This window comes from Oncorhynchus mykiss, chromosome 3 (genome assembly GCF_057628025.1).
Source record: "Oncorhynchus mykiss isolate SJ-2025 chromosome 3, ASM5762802v1, whole genome shotgun sequence".
NCBI classification, from domain to species: domain Eukaryota; kingdom Metazoa; phylum Chordata; class Actinopteri; order Salmoniformes; family Salmonidae; genus Oncorhynchus; species Oncorhynchus mykiss.
The window spans coordinates 19,915,001-19,936,101 of NC_143024.1; the positions used below are offsets into that span (position 1 = coordinate 19,915,001).

The following is a 21,101-nucleotide window of genomic DNA, read 5'->3' on the forward strand; positions in this document are numbered from 1 at the left end:
TCTGGGACATGTGGAACAATTTAAGCACAACAAAGCCACAAGAATTAGCCATACAAGATGTAGGAATTTGGAAAACTTACTTTGATAATCTATACAAAAACATCCCACAAAAAGACTTAAACCAGAACCAATTAGAAATTAAAGAAAAATTGAACATCCTGGAATCAGTCATTAAAAACAACCAAAATCCATTAGATTACCCAATAACCCAACAAGAACTAAATGAAAAGCTAAAATCTATTAAATCAAAAAAGGCTTGTGGTGTAGACAACATCAGAAATGAAATGCTGAAAAACAGCACACCTGAGTTGCAAAATGCTGTGCTTAAATTGTTCAACATGGTTTTAACTTCTGGCTGCTTCCCTGATGTCTGGAACCAGGGGCTCATCTCCCCTATCCACAAAAGTGGAGACAAATCAGACCCCAATAATTACAGGGGAATTTGCGTCAACAGTAACTTGGGAAAGATTTTCTGTAGCATTTTGAATTCAAGAATTCAAACCTTTCTTCAAGAAAAAAATGTAATAAGTAAATGTCAAATTGGCTTTCTCCCTAACCATCGCACTACTGACCATATATACACCTTACACACACTAATTAATAAACACGTCCACCAAAAAAAAGAGGGCAAAATCTTTGCTTGCTTTATTGACTTTAAAAAAGCATTTGATTCGATTTGGCACGAAGGGCTATTCTACAAAATTCTACAAAGTGGGCTTGGTGGTAAGGTGTATGACTTAATAAAATGTATGTACACAGAAAATAAGTGTGCAATAAAAATCAAAAACCAAAGAACAGAATTTTTTTTCACAATGTCGAGGTGTGAGACAAGGCTGCAATTTGAGTCCAAATCTTTTCAACATTTATATCAATGAATTAGCAGACATGTTGGACCAATCTCCAGCCCCAGGACTCACACTATTTGACACAGAGGTGAAATACCTGCTATATGCTGATGACTTGGTACTTCTATCACCAACCAAAGAAGGTCTTCAACAAAACATTAATATTCTGGAGCAATATTGCCATAATTGGGCCCTGGCAGTAAATTTCCAAAAAACTAAAATCATGATTTTCCAAAAAAAACCCAGATGTCAGAAACAAAAATGTAAATTCACCCTGAACAACACCTTAATTGAACACACAAAAAATTACACCTACCTTGGTCTGACCATATCTGCATCGGGAAACTTTAATATGGCAGTGAAGGCACTCAAAGAAAAAGCCCGCAGAGCAATGTATGCAATAAAAATGAAATTATTCAAAATCAACATCCCAATTAGAATTTGGACTAAAATATTTGACAGTGTAATCCTACCAATAGCACTTTATGGAAGTGAGGTTTGGGGGCCACTCAATAAACTGGATTTTAAAATGTGGGACAAACATCCAATTGAAACCCTACATGCAGAATTCTGTCGGAAAATTCTACAAGTCCAGAGAAATACACCAACTAATGCATGTAGGGCAGAATTGGGCCGTTTTCCAGTAATAATGAAAATACAGAAAAGATCATTAAAATTTTGGCTACATCTAAATTCAAGTCCAAATTCGAGTCTGCAATTTAAAGCACTTCAAGCCCAAGAGCTGAGCCCAGAAACGAGCCCTCTCAGTCAGCTGGTGTTGGACCTCACCAATCAAGCTGACACCAGCACTGCTTCAAAAGAAAGAATTCCAATAAACAAAATCATGAACCAATCAAAGGAATCATACTTACAATACTGGAAAAACGAAACAAAATCCCAAAGCCGACTAAATTGCTATCTGACCCTAAACAGAGAATATGAATTGGCTGATTATCTCTACTCTGTCAGAGATACGAAGCAGAGACAGATCCTTACCAAGTACAGGCTGAGTGACCACCGATTGGCAATAGAAACCGGCAGACATAAAAAGACATGGCTACCCAAAGAGGAGCGTGTATGTGGTCACTGCATGACAGGGGAGGTAGAGACAGAGATGCACTTTCTCCTTTACTGTGATAAATATTCCTCACAAAGAGATTCATTATTCACAGAAATGACTACATATATTCCACATTTTTACAAATTGAACCCAGAGGAAAAACTAAGAATACTCATGGGCGAAGGAGCAATGGCTCCTCTTGCAGCCAAATATGTATTTTCCTGCCATAGCCTGAGGGACACTGAATAATAACATCTGCATAGTAAACAGTAACTTACTTATTATTACTATTATTGTTATTACTATAATTATTAATGTTTACTGTAGACTGTTACCATTTTATTGTATTTATTTTTGTATTATTATTTACTACCATTTTATATTATTATTTGCTATCATTTACACTTTTGTTACAATGTATATTGTATACATTGTTGCTTTGGCAATATTGACACAATGTTTTTAATGCCAATAAAGCAGCTTGAATTTGAATTTGAATTTGACTCAGAGAGACAGTCCGACTGAGAGAGACAGTCCGACTGAGAGAGACAGTCCGACTGAGAGAGAGACAGTCCGACTGAGAGAGACTCAGAGAGTCAGTCCGACTGAGAGAGACAGTCCGACTGAGAGAGAGACTCAGAGAGACAGTCCGACTGAGAGAGACAGTCCGACTGAGAGAGACAGTCCGACTGAGAGAGAGACTGAGAGAGACAGTCCAACTGAGAGAGACAGTCCAACTGAGAGAGACAGTCCGACTGAGAGAGTCAGTCCGACTGAGAGAGAGACTGAGAGAGTCAGTCCGACTGAGAGAGTCAGTCCGACTGAGAGAGTCAGTCCGACTGAGAGAGTCAGTCCGACTGAGAGAGAGACTGAGAGAGTCAGTCCGACTGAGAGAGTCAGTCCGACTGAGAGAGTCAGTCCGACTGAGAGAGACAGTCCGACTGAGAGAGAGACTCAGAGAGACAGTCAGACTGAGAGAGACAGTCAGACTGAGAGAGACAGTCAGACTGAGAGAGACAGTCAGACTGAGAGAGACAGTCCGACTGAGAGAGAGACTCAGAGAGACAGTCCGACTGAGAGAGACAGTCCGACTGAGAGAGAGACTCAGAGAGACAGTCCGACTGAGAGAGACAGTCCGACTGAGAGAGACAGTCCGACTGAGAGAGACAGTCCGACTGAGAGAGACAGTCCGACTGAGAGAGAGACAGTCCGACTGAGAGAGAGACTCAGAGAGTCAGTCCGACTGAGAGAGTCAGTCCGACTGAGAGAGACAGTCCGACTGAGAGAGACAGTCCAACTGAGAGAGACAGTCCAACTGAGAGAGAGACTCAGAGAGACAGTCCGACGGAGAGAGAGACTCAGAGAGACAGTCCGACTGAGAGAGACAGTCCGACTGAGAGAGAGACTCAGAGAGACAGTCCGACTGAGAGAGAGACTCAGAGAGACAGTCCGACTGAGAGAGACAGTCCGACTGAGAGAGAGACTCAGAGAGACAGTCCGACTGAGAGAGACAGTCCGACTGAGAGAGAGACTCAGAGAGACAGTCCGACTGAGAGAGAGACTCAGAGAGACAGTCCGACTGAGAGAGACAGTCCGACTGAGAGAGACAGTCCAACTGAGAGAGAGACTCAGAGAGACAGTCCGACTGAGAGAGACAGTCCGACTGAGAGAGAGACTCAGAGAGACAGTCCGACTGAGAGAGACAGTCCGACTGAGAGAGAGACTCAGAGAGACAGTCCGACTGAGAGAGAGACTCAGAGAGACAGTCCGACTGAGAGAGACAGTCCGACTGAGAGAGACAGTCCGACTGAGAGAGACAGTCTGACTGAGAGAGAGACAGTCCGACTGAGAGAGACTCAGAGAGACAGTCCGACAGAGAGACAGTCCGACTGAGAGAGACAGTCCGACTGAGAGAGAGACTCAGAGAGACAGTCCGACTGAGAGAGAGACTCAGAGAGACAGTCCGACTGAGAGAGACAGTCCGACTGAGAGAGAGACTCAGAGAGACAGTCCGACTGAGAGAGACAGTCCGACTGAGAGAGAGACTCAGAGAGACAGTCCGACTGAGAGAGACAGTCCGACTGAGAGAGACAGTCCGACTGAGAGAGACAGTCCGACTGAGAGAGAGACTCAGAGAGACAGTCCGACTGAGAGAGACAGTCCGACTGAGAGAGAGACTCAGAGAGACAGTCCGACTGAGAGAGACAGTCCGACTGAGAGAGACAGTCCGACTGAGAGAGACAGTCTGACTGAGAGAGAGACAGTCCGACTGAGAGAGAGACTCAGAGAGACAGTCCGACAGAGAGACAGTCCGACTGAGAGAGACAGTCCGACTGAGAGAGAGACTCAGAGAGACAGTCCGACTGAGAGAGAGACTCAGAGAGACAGTCCGACTGAGAGAGACAGTCCGACTGAGAGAGAGACTCAGAGAGACAGTCCGACTGAGAGAGACAGTCCGACTGAGAGAGACAGTCCGACTGAGAGAGAGACAGTCCGACTGAGAGAGAGACAGTCCGACTAAGAGAGAGACTCAGAGAGTCAGTCCGACTGAGAGAGTCAGTCCGACTGAGAGAGTCAGTCCGACTGAGAGAGTCAGTCCGACTGAGAGAGACAGTCCGACTGAGAGAGACAGTCCAACTGAGAGAGAGACTCAGAGAGACAGTCCGACTGAGAGAGACAGTCCGACGGAGAGAGAGACTCAGAGAGACAGTCCGACTGAGAGAGAGACTCAGAGAGACAGTCCGACTGAGAGAGAGACTCAGAGAGACAGTCCGACTGAGAGAGACAGTCCGACTGAGAGAGAGACTCAGAGAGACAGTCCGACTGAGAGAGACAGTCCGACTGAGAGAGAGACTCAGAGAGACAGTCCGACTGAGAGAGAGACTCAGAGAGACAGTCCGACTGAGAGAGACAGTCCGACTGAGAGAGACAGTCCAACTGAGAGAGAGACTCAGAGAGACAGTCCGACTGAGAGAGACAGTCCGACTGAGAGAGAGACTCAGAGAGACAGTCCGACTGAGAGAGACAGTCCGACTGAGAGAGACAGTCCGACTGAGAGAGACAGTCCGACTGAGAGAGAGACAGTCCGACTGAGAGAGAGACTCAGAGAGTCAGTCCGACTGAGAGAGTCAGTCCGACTGAGAGAGTCAGTCCGACTGAGAGAGTCAGTCCGACTGAGAGAGACAGTCCGACTGAGAGAGACAGTCCAACTGAGAGAGAGACTCAGAGAGACAGTCCGACTGAGAGAGACAGTCCGACGGAGAGAGAGACTCAGAGAGACAGTCCGACTGAGAGAGAGACTCAGAGAGACAGTCCGACTGAGAGAGACAGTCCGACTGAGAGAGAGACTCAGAGAGACAGTCCGACTGAGAGAGACAGTCCGACTGAGAGAGACAGTCCGACTGAGAGAGACAGTCCGACTGAGAGAGAGACAGTCCGACTGAGAGAGAGACTCAGAGAGTCAGTCCGACTGAGAGAGTCAGTCCGACTGAGAGAGTCAGTCCGACTGAGAGAGACAGTCCGACTGAGAGAGACAGTCCAACTGAGAGAGAGACTCAGAGAGACAGTCCGACTGAGAGAGACTGTCCGACGGAGAGAGAGACTCAGAGAGACAGTCCGACTGAGAGAGACAGTCCGACTGAGAGAGACAGTCCGACTGAGAGAGAGACAGTCCGACTGAGAGAGACTCAGAGAGTCAGTCCGACTGAGAGAGACAGTCCGACTGAGAGAGAGACTCAGAGAGACAGTCCGACTGAGAGAGACAGTCCGACTGAGAGAGACAGTCCGACTGAGAGAGAGACTGAGAGAGACAGTCCAACTGAGAGAGACAGTCCAACTGAGAGAGACAGTCCGACTGAGAGAGTCAGTCCGACTGAGAGAGAGACTGAGAGAGTCAGTCCGACTGAGAGAGTCAGTCCGACTGAGAGAGTCAGTCCGACTGAGAGAGAGACTGAGAGAGTCAGTCCGACTGAGAGAGTCAGTCCGACTGAGAGAGTCAGTCCGACTGAGAGAGAGACTGAGAGAGTCAGTCCGACTGAGAGAGTCAGTCCGACTGAGAGAGAGACTGAGAGAGTCAGTCCGACTGAGAGAGAGACTGAGAGAGTCAGTCCGACTGAGAGAGACAGTCCGACTGAGAGAGACAGTCCGACTGAGAGAGACAGTCCGACTGAGAGAGACAGTCCGACTGAGAGAGACAGTCCGACTGAGAGACGGTGTATAATGGAATAATCTCCACTCCTGCTACTAACTCTAAAATGCAGTTCACTAGTTTCCAATTCAAGTGTGTGTGTGTGTGTGTGTGTGTGTGTGTGTGTGTGTGTGTGTGTGTGTGTGTGTGTGTGTGTGTGTGTGTGTGTGTGTGTGTGTGTGTGTGTGTGTGTGTGTGTGTGTGTGTGTGTAGGTTCTGTGGGTCCAGGCTCAGGGTTCTGTGGAGGACTCCAGCTGGAAGCAGTGGGACCAGGCCACACCCTCATCACTATCACCTTGGAAATGGAACACTACAACATCACTTCCATTGCAACGCTGGCCGCCCACAGTCCCCTCAAGGTGCACACTGAGACTGAGAGAGACTGGGGGGGTTTAATTGACTTATTTTCCCCAGGTTGGAGGAGAGTGGTTTCTAATGATGCCATTGGAGGGTTGAGCACCACACTGCTCCCATCTGGATACACTCTGACACATGTACTTCTAGTTCATACCTCCTTTTACCATCCCGGGGTTTAAGGTATTACCGATGCGCGCCCGGGGGGGGGGGTTATGTATGGCCTTCCTTGCGCTTACAATGCACCACTGCCGGTTCATGTGTTGCGCTTACAATGCTACCTGTCTTATGTCAGTGCCACTATTGTGGCAGCATTTACCTTCTCTAGGCCTACTTGTTATTGACATTAGGGTTTTTATGTTCTCGTCAACACAATGCAACACAGCAATCTCACCTCAGTGAGGCACATTCGTTCTATTCTAATTATTCAGTTATATGGCTCACTTTCCCATCAACTACAACCATGCCTGTTGCTTGTAGCCTACCATTTAAGCCAGGTGGACATTGCACAACTTTCAAAATCCTAACATCGCTGAGCCTCTATTATTAAACGACTGTCTATCCAGTCGGATAAACACTCCAAACAGCCTCTCCGAAGGATCGGTGGTGTCTGCATGGTCCTAAAGCACACCAGGCCTAATTTTGCATCACATTCCAATGATAATACTGCCATTGACAAAAATTCATTTTTTTCCCCAGTGAAAGTTGCGCACCTGCCCCACATATACAATTATCTGTAAGGTCCCTCAGTCAAGGAGTGAATTTTAAGCACAGATTCAACCACAAAGACCAGATAAGTTTTCCAATGCCTTGCAAAGAAGCACACCGATTTGGTAAAAATAAAAAAGCAGACCCTGAATATCCCTTTGCGCATTGGTGAAGCTGTTAATTAGGTTTTGGATGGTGTATCAATAAACCCAGTCACTACAAAGATACAGGCGTCCTTCCTGACTCAGTTGCCGAAGAGGAAGGAAACCGCTCAGGGATTTTACCATGAGGCCAATGGTGACTTTAAAACAGTTACAGAATTTAATGGCTGTGATAGGAGAACACTGAGGATGGACCAACAACATTGTAGTTACTCCAACATACTAACCTAAATGACAGTGAGGAAGTCTGTACAGATTTTTTTTAATTTTCCAAAACATGCATCCTGTTTGCAATAAGGCAGTAAAGTAAAACTGCAAAGAAATGTGGTAAAGGAATGAACTTTGTCCTGAATACAATGCGTTATGTTTTGGGCAAATCCAACACAACACATCACCACTCTTCATATGGCCGTCCTTGCATGGTGGTGGCTGCATCATGTTATGGGTATGCTTGTCATCGGCAAGGACTATGGAGTTTTTTATGATACAAATGAATGGAATAAAGCTAAGCACAGGTAAAATTGTAGAGGAACACCTGGTTCTGTCAGCTTTCCAACAGACACTGGGAGACAGTCAGCAAGACAATTACCTTAAACAAGGCCACTGGAGTTGCTTGAATGTTCCTGAGTGGCCTAGTTACAGTTTTGACTTAAATTGACTTGAAAATGGCTGTCTAGCAATGATCAACAACCAACTTGGCAGAGCTTGAATAATTTTTTAAATAATAATGTTGTACAATCCAAATGTGCAAAGCTCTTGGAGACTTACCCAGAAAGACTCACAGCTGCCAAAGGTCGTTCTAGCATGTATTGATTCAGGAAGTTGAATACTTACCCACTTACCCAGTATGTAAGTAGTTTTTTATTTTTCATATTTTTTGTTTTACAAATATTATAATTTTTTCTTCCACCTTGACATTACAGAATATTTTCTGTAGATCGTTGACAATAATTGTAATCCCACTTTGTAACACGAAATAATGTGGAAAAATTCAAACGGTGTGAATAGTGAAAGCACTGTACATCTCTATTCATACAGTATACCAGGTTTCTCTCTGTCTGTCATCTCTATAAATGTACATCTCTATTCATACAGTATACCAGGTTTCTCTCTGCCTGTCATCTCTATAAATGTACATCTCTATTCATACAGTATACCAGGTTTCTCTCTGCCTGTCATCTCTATAAATGTACATCTCTATTCATACAGTACACCAGGTTTCTCTCTGTCTGTCATCTCTATAAATGTACATCTCTATTCATACAGTATACCAGGTTTCTCTCTGTCATCTCTATAAATGTACATCTCTTCATACAGTATACCAGGTTTCTCTCTGTCTGTCATCTCTATAAATGTACATCTCTATTCATACAGTATACCAGGTTTCTCTCTGTCATCTCTATAAATGTACATCTCTTCATACAGTATACCAGGTTTCTCTCTCTCTGTCATCTCTATAAATGTACATCTCTATTCATACAGTACACCAGGTTTCTCTCTGTCTGTCATCTCTATAAATGTACATCTCTATTCATACAGTATACCAGGTTTCTCTCTGTCATCTCTATAAATGTACATCTCTTCATACAGTATACCAGGTTTCTCTCTGTCTGTCATCTCTATAAATGTACATCTCTATTCATACAGTATACCAGGTTTCTCTCTGTCATCTCTATAAATGTACATCTCTTCATACAGTATACCAGGTTTCTCTCTCTCTGTCATCTCTATAAATGTACATCTCTATTCATACAGTATACCAGGTTTCTCTCTGTCTGTCATCTCTATAAATGTACATCTCTATTCATACAGTATACCAGGTTTCTCTCTGTCTGTCATCTCTATAAATGTACATCTCTATTCATACAGTATACCAGGTTTCTCTCTGTCTGTCATCTCTATAAATGTACATCTCTATTCATACAGTACACCAGGTTTCTCTCTGTCTGTCATCTCTATAAATGTACATCTCTATTCATACAGTATACCAGGTTTCTCTCTGTCATCTCTATAAATGTACATCTCTATTCATACAGTATACCAGGTTTCTCTCTGTCATCTCTATAAATGTACATCTCTATTCATACAGTATACCAGGTTTCTCTCTGTCTGTCATCTCTATAAATGTACATCTCTATTCATACAGTATACCAGGTTTCTCTCTGTCATCTCTATAAATGTACATCTCTATTCATACAGTACACCAGGTTTCTCTCTGTCTGTCATCTCTATAAATGTACATCTCTATTCATACAGTATACCAGGTTTCTCTCTGTCATCTCTATAAATGTACATCTCTATTCATACAGTATACCAGGTTTCTCTCTGTCTGTCATCTCTATAAATGTACATCTCTATTCATACAGTATACCAGGTTTCTCTCTGTCTGTCATCTCTATAAATGTACATCTCTATTCATACAGTATACCAGGTTTCTCTCTGTCTGTCATCTCTATAAATGTACATCTCTATTCATACAGTATACCAGGTTTCTCTCTGTCATCTCTATAAATGTACATCTCTATTCATACAGTATACCAGGTTTCTCTCTGTCTGTCATCTCTATAAATGTACATCTCTATTCATACAGTATACCAGGTTTCTCTCTGCCTGTCATCTCTATAAATGTACATCTCTATTCATACAGTACACCAGGTTTCTCTCTGTCTGTCATCTCTATAAATGTACATCTCTATTCATACAGTATACCAGGTTTCTCTCTGTCTGTCATCTCTATAAATGTACATCTCTATTCATACAGTATACCAGGTTTCTCTCTGTCTGTCATCTCTATAAATGTACATCTCTATTCATACAGTATACCAGCTTTCTCTCTGTCTGTCATCTCTATAAATGTACATCTCTATTCATACAGTATACCAGGTTTCTCTCTGCCTGTCATCTCTATAAATGTACATCTCTATTCATACAGTATACCAGGTTTCTCTCTGTCATCTCTATAAATGTACATCTCTATTCATACAGTATACCAGGTTTCTCTCTGCCTGTCATCTCTATAAATGTACATCTCTATTCATACAGTATACCAGGTTTCTCTCTGTCATCTCTATAAATGTACATCTCTATTCATACAGTATACCAGGTTTCTCTCTGTCATCTCTATAAATGTACATCTCTATTCATACAGTACACCAGGTTTCTCTCTGTCTGTCATCTCTATAAATGTACATCTCTATTCATACAGTATACCAGGTTTCTCTCTGCCTGTCATCTCTATAAATGTACATCTCTATTCATACAGTACACCAGGTTTCTCTCTGTCTGTCATCTCTATAAATGTACATCTCTATTCATACAGTACACCAGGTTTCTCTCTGCCTGTCATCTCTATAAATGTACATCTCTATTCATACAGTATACCAGGTTTCTCTCTGTCATCTCTATAAATGTACATCTCTATTCATACAGTATACCAGGTTTCTCTCTGTCATCTCTATAAATGTACATCTCTATTCATACAGTACACCAGGTTTCTCTCTGTCTGTCATCTCTATAAATGTACATCTCTATTCATACAGTATACCAGGTTTCTCTCTGCCTGTCATCTCTATAAATGTACATCTCTATTCATACAGTACACCAGGTTTCTCTCTGCCTGTCATCTCTATAAATGTACATCTCTATTCATACAGTATACCAGGTTTCTCTCTGTCATCTCTATAAATGTACATCTCTATTCATACAGTATACCAGGTTTCTCTCTGCCTGTCATCTCTATAAATGTACATCTCTATTCATACAGTATACCAGGTTTCTCTCTGTCTGTCATCTCTATAAATGTACATCTCTTCATACAGTATACCATGTTTCTCTCTGTCTGTCATCTCTATAAATGTACATCTCTATTCATACAGTATACCAGGTTTCTCTCTGTCATCTCTATAAATGTACATCTCTATTCATACAGTATACCAGGTTTCTCTCTGTCATCTCTATAAATGTACATCTCTATTCATACAGTACACCAGGTTTCTCTCTGTCATCTCTATAAATGTACATCTCTATTCATACAGTACACCAGGTTTCTCTCTGTCTGTCATCTCTATAAATGTACATCTCTATTCATACAGTATACCAGGTTTCTCTCTGCCTGTCATCTCTATAAATGTACATCTCTATTCATACAGTATACCAGGTTTCTCTCTGTCATCTCTATAAATGTACATCTCTATTCATACAGTATACCAGGTTTCTCTCTGTCATCTCTATAAATGTACATCTCTATTCATACAGTATACCAGGTTTCTCTCTGTCTGTCATCTCTATAAATGTACATCTCTATTCATACAGTATACCAGCTTTCTCTCTGTCATCTCTATAAATGTACATCTCTATTCATACAGTACACCAGGTTTCTCTCTGTCTGTCATCTCTATAAATTTACATCTCTATTCATACAGTATACCAGGTTTCTCTCTGCCTGTCATCTCTATAAATGTACATCTCTATTCATACAGTATACCAGGTTTCTCTCTGCCTGTCATCTCTATAAATGTACATCTCTATTCATACAGTATACCAGGTTTCTCTCTGTCTGTCATCTCTATAAATGTACATCTCTATTCATACAGTCCCTCTGCTCATCCCTCTCTTCCCCCTCTCCAGGCCCTGGTTTCAGAGGTGGTCTTGTCTTTGGGTGCGTCTTGCCTTGTCGTCTTCGAGGGAGGGCCACAGCCCTGGCCCCTGGTCCCTGCACGTTTCCATGGCGATGCCCAGGCTGAGGGGGAGGGGCTGGGCGTGGAGGCTCTCAGCCTATCAGAGCCCAGGAGAGCCCAGCAGCACACCTACAGGGTCACCTGCCACGCCCTGGGGGAACAGGTGGGGGGGGAGGGGTGTATGTTTCAGAGGGGGAGACAGGAGTGTGTGTTTTCAGATGGAGGGAGGGAGGGAGGGAGGGACAGGTGTGTGTTTCAGATGGAGGAAGGGGGGGGGACAGGTGTGTGTGTTTTCAGATGGCGGAAGGGAGGAAAGGAGGGACAGGTGTGTGTGTTTTCAGATGGAAGGAGTTAGGGAGGGACAGGTGTATGTGTTTTCAGATGGAGGGAGTTAGGGAGGGACAGGTGTGTGTTTTCAGATGGAGGGAGGTAGGGAGGGAGGGACAGGTGTGTGTTTTCAGATGGAGGGAGGTAGGGAGAGAGGGACAGGTGTGTGTTTTCAGATGGAGGGAGGTAGGGAGGGACAGATGTGTGTTTTCAGATTGAGGAAGGGAGGAAGGGAGGGAGGGACAGGTGTGTGTGTTTTCAGATGGCGGAAGGGAGGGAGGGAGGAACAGGTGTGTGTTTTCAGATGGAGGGAGGTAGGGAGAGAGGGACAGGTGTGTGTTTTCAGATGGAGGGAGGTAGGGAGGGACAGATGTGTGTTTTCAGATTGAGGAAGGGAGGAAGGGAGGGAGGAACAGGTGTGTGTGTTTTCAGATGGAGGGAGGGAGGGACAGTTGTGTGTTTTCAGATGGAGGGAGGGAGGGACAGTTGTGTGTTTTCAGATGGAGGGAGGGAGGGAGGGACAGTTGTTTGTTTTCAGATGGAGGGAGGGAGGGACAGGTGTGTGTTTTCAGATGTAGGGAGGGAGGGACAGGTGTGTGTATTTTCAGATGGAGGGAGGGAGGGAGGGACAAGTGTGTGTGTTTCAGAGGGGGAGACAGGAGTGTGTGTTTTCAGATGGAGGGAGGGACAGGTGTGTGTGTTTCAGATGGAGGAAGGGAGTTAGGGAGGGACAGGTGTGTGTGTTTTCAAATGGCGGAAGGGAGGAAAGGAGGGACAAGTGTGTGTGTTTTCAGATGGAGGGAGGGAGGGACGTGTGTGTGTTTTCAGATGGAGGGAGTTAGGGAGGGACAGGTGTGTGTTTTCAGATGGAGGGAGGTAGTGAGGGAGGGACAGGTGTGTGTTTTCAGATGGAGGGAGGGAGGGACGTGTGTGTGTTTTCAGATGGAGGGAGTTAGGGAGGGACAAGTGTGTGTTTTCAGATGGAGGGAGGTAGGGAGGGAGGGACAGGTGTGTGTTTTCAGATGGAGGGAGGTAGGGAGGGAGGGACAGGTGTGTGTTTTCAGATGGAGGGAGGGACTGGTGTGTGTAAATTCAGATGGAGGAAGGGAGGGAGGGACAGGTGTGTGTGTTTTCAGATGGAGGGAGGGAGGGACAGTTGTTTGTTTTCAGATGGAGGGAGGGAGGGACAGTTGTTTGTTTTCAGATGGAGGGAGGGAGGGAGGGACAGGTGTCTGTGTTTTCAGATGGAGGAAGGGAGGGAGGGAGGGACAGATGTGTGTGTTTTCAGATTGAGGAAGGGAGGGAGGGACAGGTGTGTGTATTTTCAGATGGAGGGAGAGAGGGAGGGACAGGTGTGTGTGTGTTTTCAGATGAAGGGAGGTAGGGAGGGAGGGACAGATGTGTGTGTTTTCAGATGGAGGAAGGGAGGGGGGACAGGTGTGTGTTTTCAGATGTAGGGAGGGAGGGACAGGTGTGTGTATTTTCAGATGGAGGAAGGGAGGGAGGGACAGGTGTGTGTGTTTTCAGATGGATGGAGGGAGGGAGGGACAGGTGTGTGTATTTTCAGATGGAGGGAGGGAGGGAGGGACAAGTGTGTGTGTTTCAGAGGGGGAGACAGGAGTGTGTGTTTTCAGATGGAGGGAGGGAGGGAGGGAGGGACAGGTGTGTGTGTTTCAGATGGAGGAAGGGAGGGGGGAGGGACAGGTGTGTGTGTTTTCAGATGGCGGAAGGGAGGAAAGGAGGGACAAGTGTGTGTGTTTTCAGATGGAAGGAGTTAGGGAGGGACAGGTGTGTGTTTTCAGATGGAGGGAGGGAGGGACGTGTGTGTGTTTTCAGATGGAGGGAGTTAGGGAGGGACAGGTGTGTGTTTTCAGATGGAGGGAGTTCGGGAGGGACAGGTGTGTGTTTTCAGATGGAGGGAGTTAGGGAGGGACAGGTGTGTGTGTTTTCAGATGGAGGGAGGGAGGGAGGAACAGGTGTGTGTTTTCGGAGGGAGGGAGGGAGGGACAGGTGTGTGTGTTTTCGGAGGGAGGGAGGGAGTGAGGGACAGGTGTGTTTTCAGATGGAGGGAAGGAGGGAGGGAGGGACAGGTGTGTGTGTTTTCAGATGGAGGAAGGGAGGGAGGGAGGGACAGGTGGTGTGTTTTCGGAGGGAGGGAGGGAGGGACAGGTGTGTGTGTTTTCAGATGGAGGAAGGGAGGGAGGGACAGGTGTGTGTGTTTTCAGATGGAGGGAGGGAGGGAGGGACAGGTGTGTATGTTTTCAGATGGAGGGAGGGAGGGAGGGAGGGACAGTTGTGTGTTTTCAGATGGAGGGAGGGACAGGTGTGTGTGTTTTCAGATGGAGGAAGGGAGGGAGGGACAGGTGTGTGTGTTTTCAGATGGAGGGAGGGAGGGAGGGACAGTTGTGTGTTTTCAGATGGAGGGAGGGAGGGAGGGACAGGGGTGTGTGTTTCAGAGGGAGGGAGGGAGGGACAGGGGTGTGTGTTTCAGATTAAGGGAGGGAGGGAGGGACAGGGTCTGTTTTAGTATGATGTCTTTAGCTAATTGACAATACATGGACTTTATAGAGTTTATTGACTGACAGTAAAACATTCTTATTGAAGCTGACACCAATTTCTCAGATACAAATACAAGACAATATTCCATTTAAATCTATATCTATATGAAGTATTTGCCTCTCTGAATGAACTGTGTGTGTCTTTGTGTATGTGTAGTGGCTGGTGTTCAGTAGTGGGAACTCCCCAGGTCCTCTGAACCAGGATCCCTCAGTAGAGCGGAGCAGAGTGAGAGTAGACTGCAGCGCCCCGGGTTCTCTCTCTCTCTCCCTCCTCCCCTCCTTTCCTCCCTCCATCCCTCCATCCTCCTTGTCCCACCCGTGCCCTGAGCCCCACTATCCTGCCAGTCTGGTGAGTGTTTCTCTATCACTCATTGTCTCTTTACCTCCCCTTTCCCCACCTCTCTCTCTTTCTCTGTCTCTCTCTCTGTCTCTCTCTCTGTCTCTTTCTCTGTCTCTCTGTCTCTCTCTCGGTCTCTTTCTCTCTCTCTGTCTCTTTCTCTGTCTCTCTCGGTCTCTGTCTCTTTCTCTCTCTCTGTCTCTCTGTCTCTTTCGGTCTCTCTCGGTCTCTCTCTCTCTCTCTCTCTCTGTCTCTCTCGGTCTCTCTCTCGGTCTCTCTCTCTCGGTCTCTCTCGGTCTCTCTCGGTCTCTGTCTCTCTGTCTCTCTCGGTCTCTGTCACTTTTTCATATTTGCTTTTGTTTTTTTCTTTCTCTGCCCTCATTAACCTCTCCTAGTTTATCTCTGTTTCCCTCTATCACACACAGACACATGCCTCGCTCCCTTCCTCCCTTCCTCTCTCCTCCCTCCTTCTCACTCCTATTACTTGTGCCTGAGAAAAGTGATGGTGGTCTCCATAGCAACTCCTGTATCTGTCTTCACAACAACGTTTGTGTGAAAGGGGGATTTTTCACCAAGGAAAAGGACATTGGAGCATACACACACACACACACACACACACACACACACACACACACACACAGAAAACCTGTTGACTGCAATCAGGGCCTCCTTCACACAAATTGCCTGTGAAAATTGCAGATGAGAATGTGTGACCGATTTTATTTGAAATAGAACTAGAGTACGATATCCTTTCTGTTTATCCTTGTGGTTTAAGAGGCTGCTTGTAGAGGCAAAGCCAATTTGGTCGCCACTCAGGCTAGTAGCCATATTGCAGTAGTGTTCTCAGTGTACAGTGCCCTCTCTCCACTGAGCAAACTAATAAACACACTTCTACTGCAATGTCTCTACTTCCTGTTGGGATGGGAACGACCAATCAGTCAGCACATACGCACACACAGCACACACACACACAGCACACACACACACACAGCGCACACACACACACACACACACACACACACACACACACACACACACACTCACACAGCACACACACTCACACAGCACACACACACACATACAGCACACACACACAGCACACACACACACAGCACAAACACACACACAGCACTCAGTCCTCTCTTTGCTTATCTTAATGACCCAAACAGATGTTTCACCAAGTAGCTCAGACCAAAACGCTCTTCTAGCATATGGTGTGTCTGCCTCTGCCCACGCTCCGTCTGCCTCTCTCCCACCCTCCGTCTGCCTCTCTCCCACTCTCCGTCTGCCTCTCTCCCACTCTCCGTCTGCCTCTCTCCCACTCTCCGACTCTCCGTCTGCCTCTCTCCCACTCTCCGTCTGCCTCTCTCCCACTCTCCGTCTGCCTCTCTCCCACTCTCCGTCTGCCTCTCTCCCACCCTCCGTCTGCCTCTCTCCCACCCTCCGTCTGCCTCTCTCCCACTCTCCGTCTGCCTCTCTCCCACTCTCCGTCTGCCTCTCTCCCACTCTCCGTCTACCTCTCTCCCACTCTCCGTCTGCCTCTCTCCCACCCTCCGTCTGCCTCTCTCCCACCCTCCGTCTGCCTCTCTCCCACCCTCCGCCTGCCTCTCTCCCACCCTCCGTCTGCCTCTCTCCCACCCTCCGCCTGCCTCTCTCCCACTCTCCGCCTGCCTCTCTCCCACCCTCCGTCTGCCTCTCTCCCACTCTCCGTCTGCCTCTCTCCCACTCTCCGTCTGCCTCTCTCCCACTCTCCGTCTGCCTCTCTCCCACCCTCCGTCTGCCTCTCTCCCACCCTCCGTCTGCCTCTCTCCCACTCTCCGTCTGCCTCTCTCCCACTCTCCGTCTGCCTCTCTCCCACTCTCCGTCTACCTCTCTCCCACTCTCCGTCTGCCTCTCTCCCACCCTCCGTCTGCCTCTCTCCCACCCTCCGTCTGCCTCTCTCCCACCCTCCGCCTGCCTCTCTCCCACCCTCCGTCTGCCTCTCTCCCACCCTCCGCCTGCCTCTCTCCCACTCTCCGCCTGCCTCTCTCCCACCCTCCGTCTGCCTCTCTCCCACTCTCCGTCTGCCTCTCTCCCACTCTCCGCCTGCCTCTCTCCCACTCTCCGCCTGCCTCTCTCCCACTCTCCGCCTGCCTCTCTCCCACTCGCCGCCTGCCTCTCTCCCACTCTCCGCCTGCCTCTCTCCCAATCTCCGTCTGCCTCTCTCCCACTCTCCGTCTGCCTCTCTCCCACTCTCCGTCTGCCTCTCTCTCACTCTCCGTCTGCCTCTCTCCTTATCTAACAACACTTTACCCATCACTCTGTTCATGTTTGCATTGTGTCTATGTTTACTTTTAGGACGTAAATGGAATTTGTTTGGGCCAGTCATATTATAGGAAACCTCGTCCCCGTAACGTCATCCTGTCTCCTCTTATCTCCCTCCCTCCCTCCCTCCCTCCCTCCCTCCCTCCCTCCCTCCCTCCCTCCCTCCCTCCCTCTCTCTCTCTCTCTCTCTCCAGTTGTCTGTATCCAGTAGCAGGGATGCTGTGATGCAGTTAGCAGTGTTTGACCACAGGGGGGTGCAGTTTGACAACTTCAGCTCGTGCTCAGTGAACTGGCTGACCTCTAACTACTCCCTGCTGTCCCTGCCCTCACACACACACATGGGCCTGGCAGACACACACACACCCAGCGGCCACAGCAAACTGCACGGTCAGGGTTTTCATTACTCGTTCAGCCTAGTGGAGATCCAGGCACAATAGAGATTGTGTGTGTGTGTGTGTGTGTGTGTGTGTGTGTGTGTGTGTGTGTGTGTGTGTGTGTGTGTGTGTGTGTGTGTGTGTGTGTGTGTGTGTGTGTGTGTGTGTGTGTGTGTGTGTGGTGTTTAGTATGTATTATGGTCGTTGATTAAATGGTTAGTTAAAGGGATGCTCGTTACCACACAAGTAGCAGTTAGATAGAAAATAGATCATAAGGACAAAAAGTCATAGTCAATCATTCCTGATGGAGGGATGCTCGTTACCACACAAGTACCAGTTATCGGGGATTGTGTTGAGGAGATTTCAATAGAATCAGAGAGGCCGTGTTGTCAGGCCCCTAACATTTTCAGAAGTGGATGCTGATAGGCGGTGTGTGTACATGCAGAGTTCTGATTGGTTGTCTCTGTGTTGCAGGTCGTCAGGTGCTCCGCGCCCACGATCTAACAGGGACAGTCACCATCACTGTGGCCCTCACACCTGCACAGGTAATTGTGTGCGTGTGCGTGTGCGTGTGCGTGTGTATTATAACTCTGTGTGTGTTGTATTGTAGAACTCATGGGCAACACCGCTGACTGCGTCTGTGCATCTGAGACTGGTGGAGGACGTGCTGTGGGACAAACATGCTATAACCCTCTATAACCACCCTGACGTCACTGTGAGTGTTATAAAGCCTTTACAAAAGTGAAATAAACAATAAAAATGAACAGTAAACATTACACATATAGAAGTTTCAAAACAATAATGACATTACATAGTCATATATATATATATAGATAGATAGATAGATAGATAGATAGATAGATAGATACAGTGTTGTAACAATGTACAAATGGTTAAAGTACACAAGGGAAAATAAATAAGCATAACTTTGGGTTGTATTTACAATGGTGTGTGTTCTTCACTGGTTGCACTTTTCTCGTGGCAACAGTTCACAAATCTTGCTGCACACTGTGGAATTTCACCCAGTAGATATGGGAGTTTATCAAAATTTGATTTGTTTTCAAATTCTTTATGGATCTGTGTAATCTGAGGGAAATATGTCTCTCTAATATGGTCATACATTGGGCAGGAGGTTAAGAAGTGCAGCTGAGTTTCCACCTCATTTTGTGGGCAGTGAGCACATAGCCTGTCTTCTCTTGAGAGCCATGTCTGCCTACGACGGCCTTTCTCAATAGCAAGGCTATGCTTACTGAGTCTGTACATAGTCAAAGCTTTCCTTAAGTTTGGGTCAGTCACAGTGGTCAGGTATTCTGCCACTGTGTACTCTCTGTTTAGGGCCAAATAGCATTCTAGTTTGCTCTGTTTTTTTGTTAGTTCTTTCCAATGTGTCAAGTATTTTTTTTTTTGTTTTCTCATGATTTGCTTGGGTCTAATTGTGCTGTTGTCCTGGGGCTCTGTGGGTTGTGTTTGTGTTTGTGAACAGAGCCCCAGGACCAGCTTGCTTAGGGGACTCTTCTCCAGGTTCATCTCTCTGTAGGTGATGGCTTTGTTATGGAAGGTTTGGGAATCGCTTCCTTTTAGGTGGTTGTATAATTTAACGGCTCTTTTCTGGATTTTGATCATTAGTGGGTATCGGCCTAATTCTGCTCTGCTTGCATTATTTGGTGTTCTACGTTGTACACAATATATATTTTTGCAGAATTCTCAATTTGGTGTTTGTCCCATTTTGTGAATTCTTGGTTGGTGAGCGGACCCCAGACCTCACAACCATAAAGGGCAATGAGCTCTATGACTGATTCAAGTATTTTTAGCCAGATCGTAATTGGTATGTTGAATTTTATGTTCCTTTTGATGGCTTAGAAGGCCCTTCTTGCCTTGTCTATCAGGTCGTTCACAGCTTTGTGGAAGTTACCTGTGGCGCTGATGTTTAGGCCAAGATATGTATATTTTTTTTGTGTGCTCTAGGTCAATGGTGTCTAGATGGAATTTGTATTTGTAGTCCTGGCGACTGGACCTTTTTTTGGAACACCATTATTTTGGTCTTACTGAGATTTACTGTCAGGGCCCAGGTCTGGTAGAATCTGTGCAGAAGATCTAGGTGCTGCTGTAGGCCCCCCTTGGTTGGTGACAGAAGCACCAGATCATCAGCAAACAGCAGACATTTGACTTCAGATTCTAGTAGGGTGAGGCCGGGTGCTGCAGACTTTTCTAGTGCCCGTGCCAATTCGTTGATATATATGTTAAAGAGGGTGGGGCTTAAGCTGCATCCTGTCTCACACGGCCCTGTGTGAAGAAATGTGTTTTTTTTTCACATTTTTACTTTAAAATTGTAATTTTAATTTTTGCATTTTCCAATTAAGAACATTAAAAACAAAAGTGAAAGGATATTAGACAACAATAGGACAAAGTGACAGTAACAGACAAGCGTAAAAAAAAAAATATATATATATACAAACATACAATAAAAACAATTTAAAAATTTGACATTGGACCTGCTGTAGGCTACATATTATACATGACGTGTGAAACATTATGTGAGGATTATATAGAGATTCAATCAATGAGATGTGGGGGAGATTCTCCATATAGTCAATAAAAGGTTGCCAAATTCTGTAAAATGTCTTTAACTTATTCCTCAAGCAGTAAGTGATTTTCTCCAGTGGGATACAACTATTAACTTCCGATAGCCACATTGCAACTGGCAGGGAGGAATCCAATTTCCATTTCAAGGCAATACATTTCTTGGCAATCGCTAGCAATATTTCTGCTTTATAGTATGGCTTTGCCTAAGATTGGTGTTAGTAAAGTTGCCCAGTAGACAGACCTCCGGGTCTAAAGGGAATGCAACCCCGTGAATTGAGGATATGGTATCGCATACCCCCTCGTTTTGAACACTGCCAAGTGGAATGGAGGAATGTTCCTTAATCTGAGCCACATCTAAAACATAGGGAGGAGATATCAGAGTTGAACTTGTGCAGTCTAGATGGGGTGATATAGAGCAAATTAAACTGGATTAGTCTGTGTCTGGAGTTCAATGTGGATGTAACACCATCCCTGCATAGGTCACTCCATAGACCCTCATCAAGATCCAGATCTTTTTCCCATCTTAGTCGGGGTTTATCTAGCTCAGGCAGTGATAGTCCTGACAGAAGAGTATCGTAAACACGGGAAATGGTCTTGAACAGTGGTTGGTCTGCGTGGCAGAGTTGAT

General features: G+C 46.0%; 1 protein-coding gene across 1 annotated transcript in view; it reads left to right on the plus strand.

The window, feature by feature from the left end:
* The window catches only part of LOC110520846 (nuclear pore membrane glycoprotein 210), a 65,666-nt gene that overhangs the window by 17,579 nt on the left and 26,986 nt on the right, over positions 1 to 21,101 (plus strand). The window contains exons 14-19 of the mRNA XM_021598276.3: positions 6,305 to 6,450; positions 11,941 to 12,153; positions 15,033 to 15,224; positions 17,711 to 17,903; positions 18,365 to 18,435; positions 18,501 to 18,605. Of these exons, the coding sequence (XP_021453951.3) occupies positions 6,305 to 6,450; positions 11,941 to 12,153; positions 15,033 to 15,224; positions 17,711 to 17,903; positions 18,365 to 18,435; positions 18,501 to 18,605 (920 nt within the window). The remainder of the gene's footprint in view (positions 1 to 6,304; positions 6,451 to 11,940; positions 12,154 to 15,032; positions 15,225 to 17,710; positions 17,904 to 18,364; positions 18,436 to 18,500; positions 18,606 to 21,101) is intronic.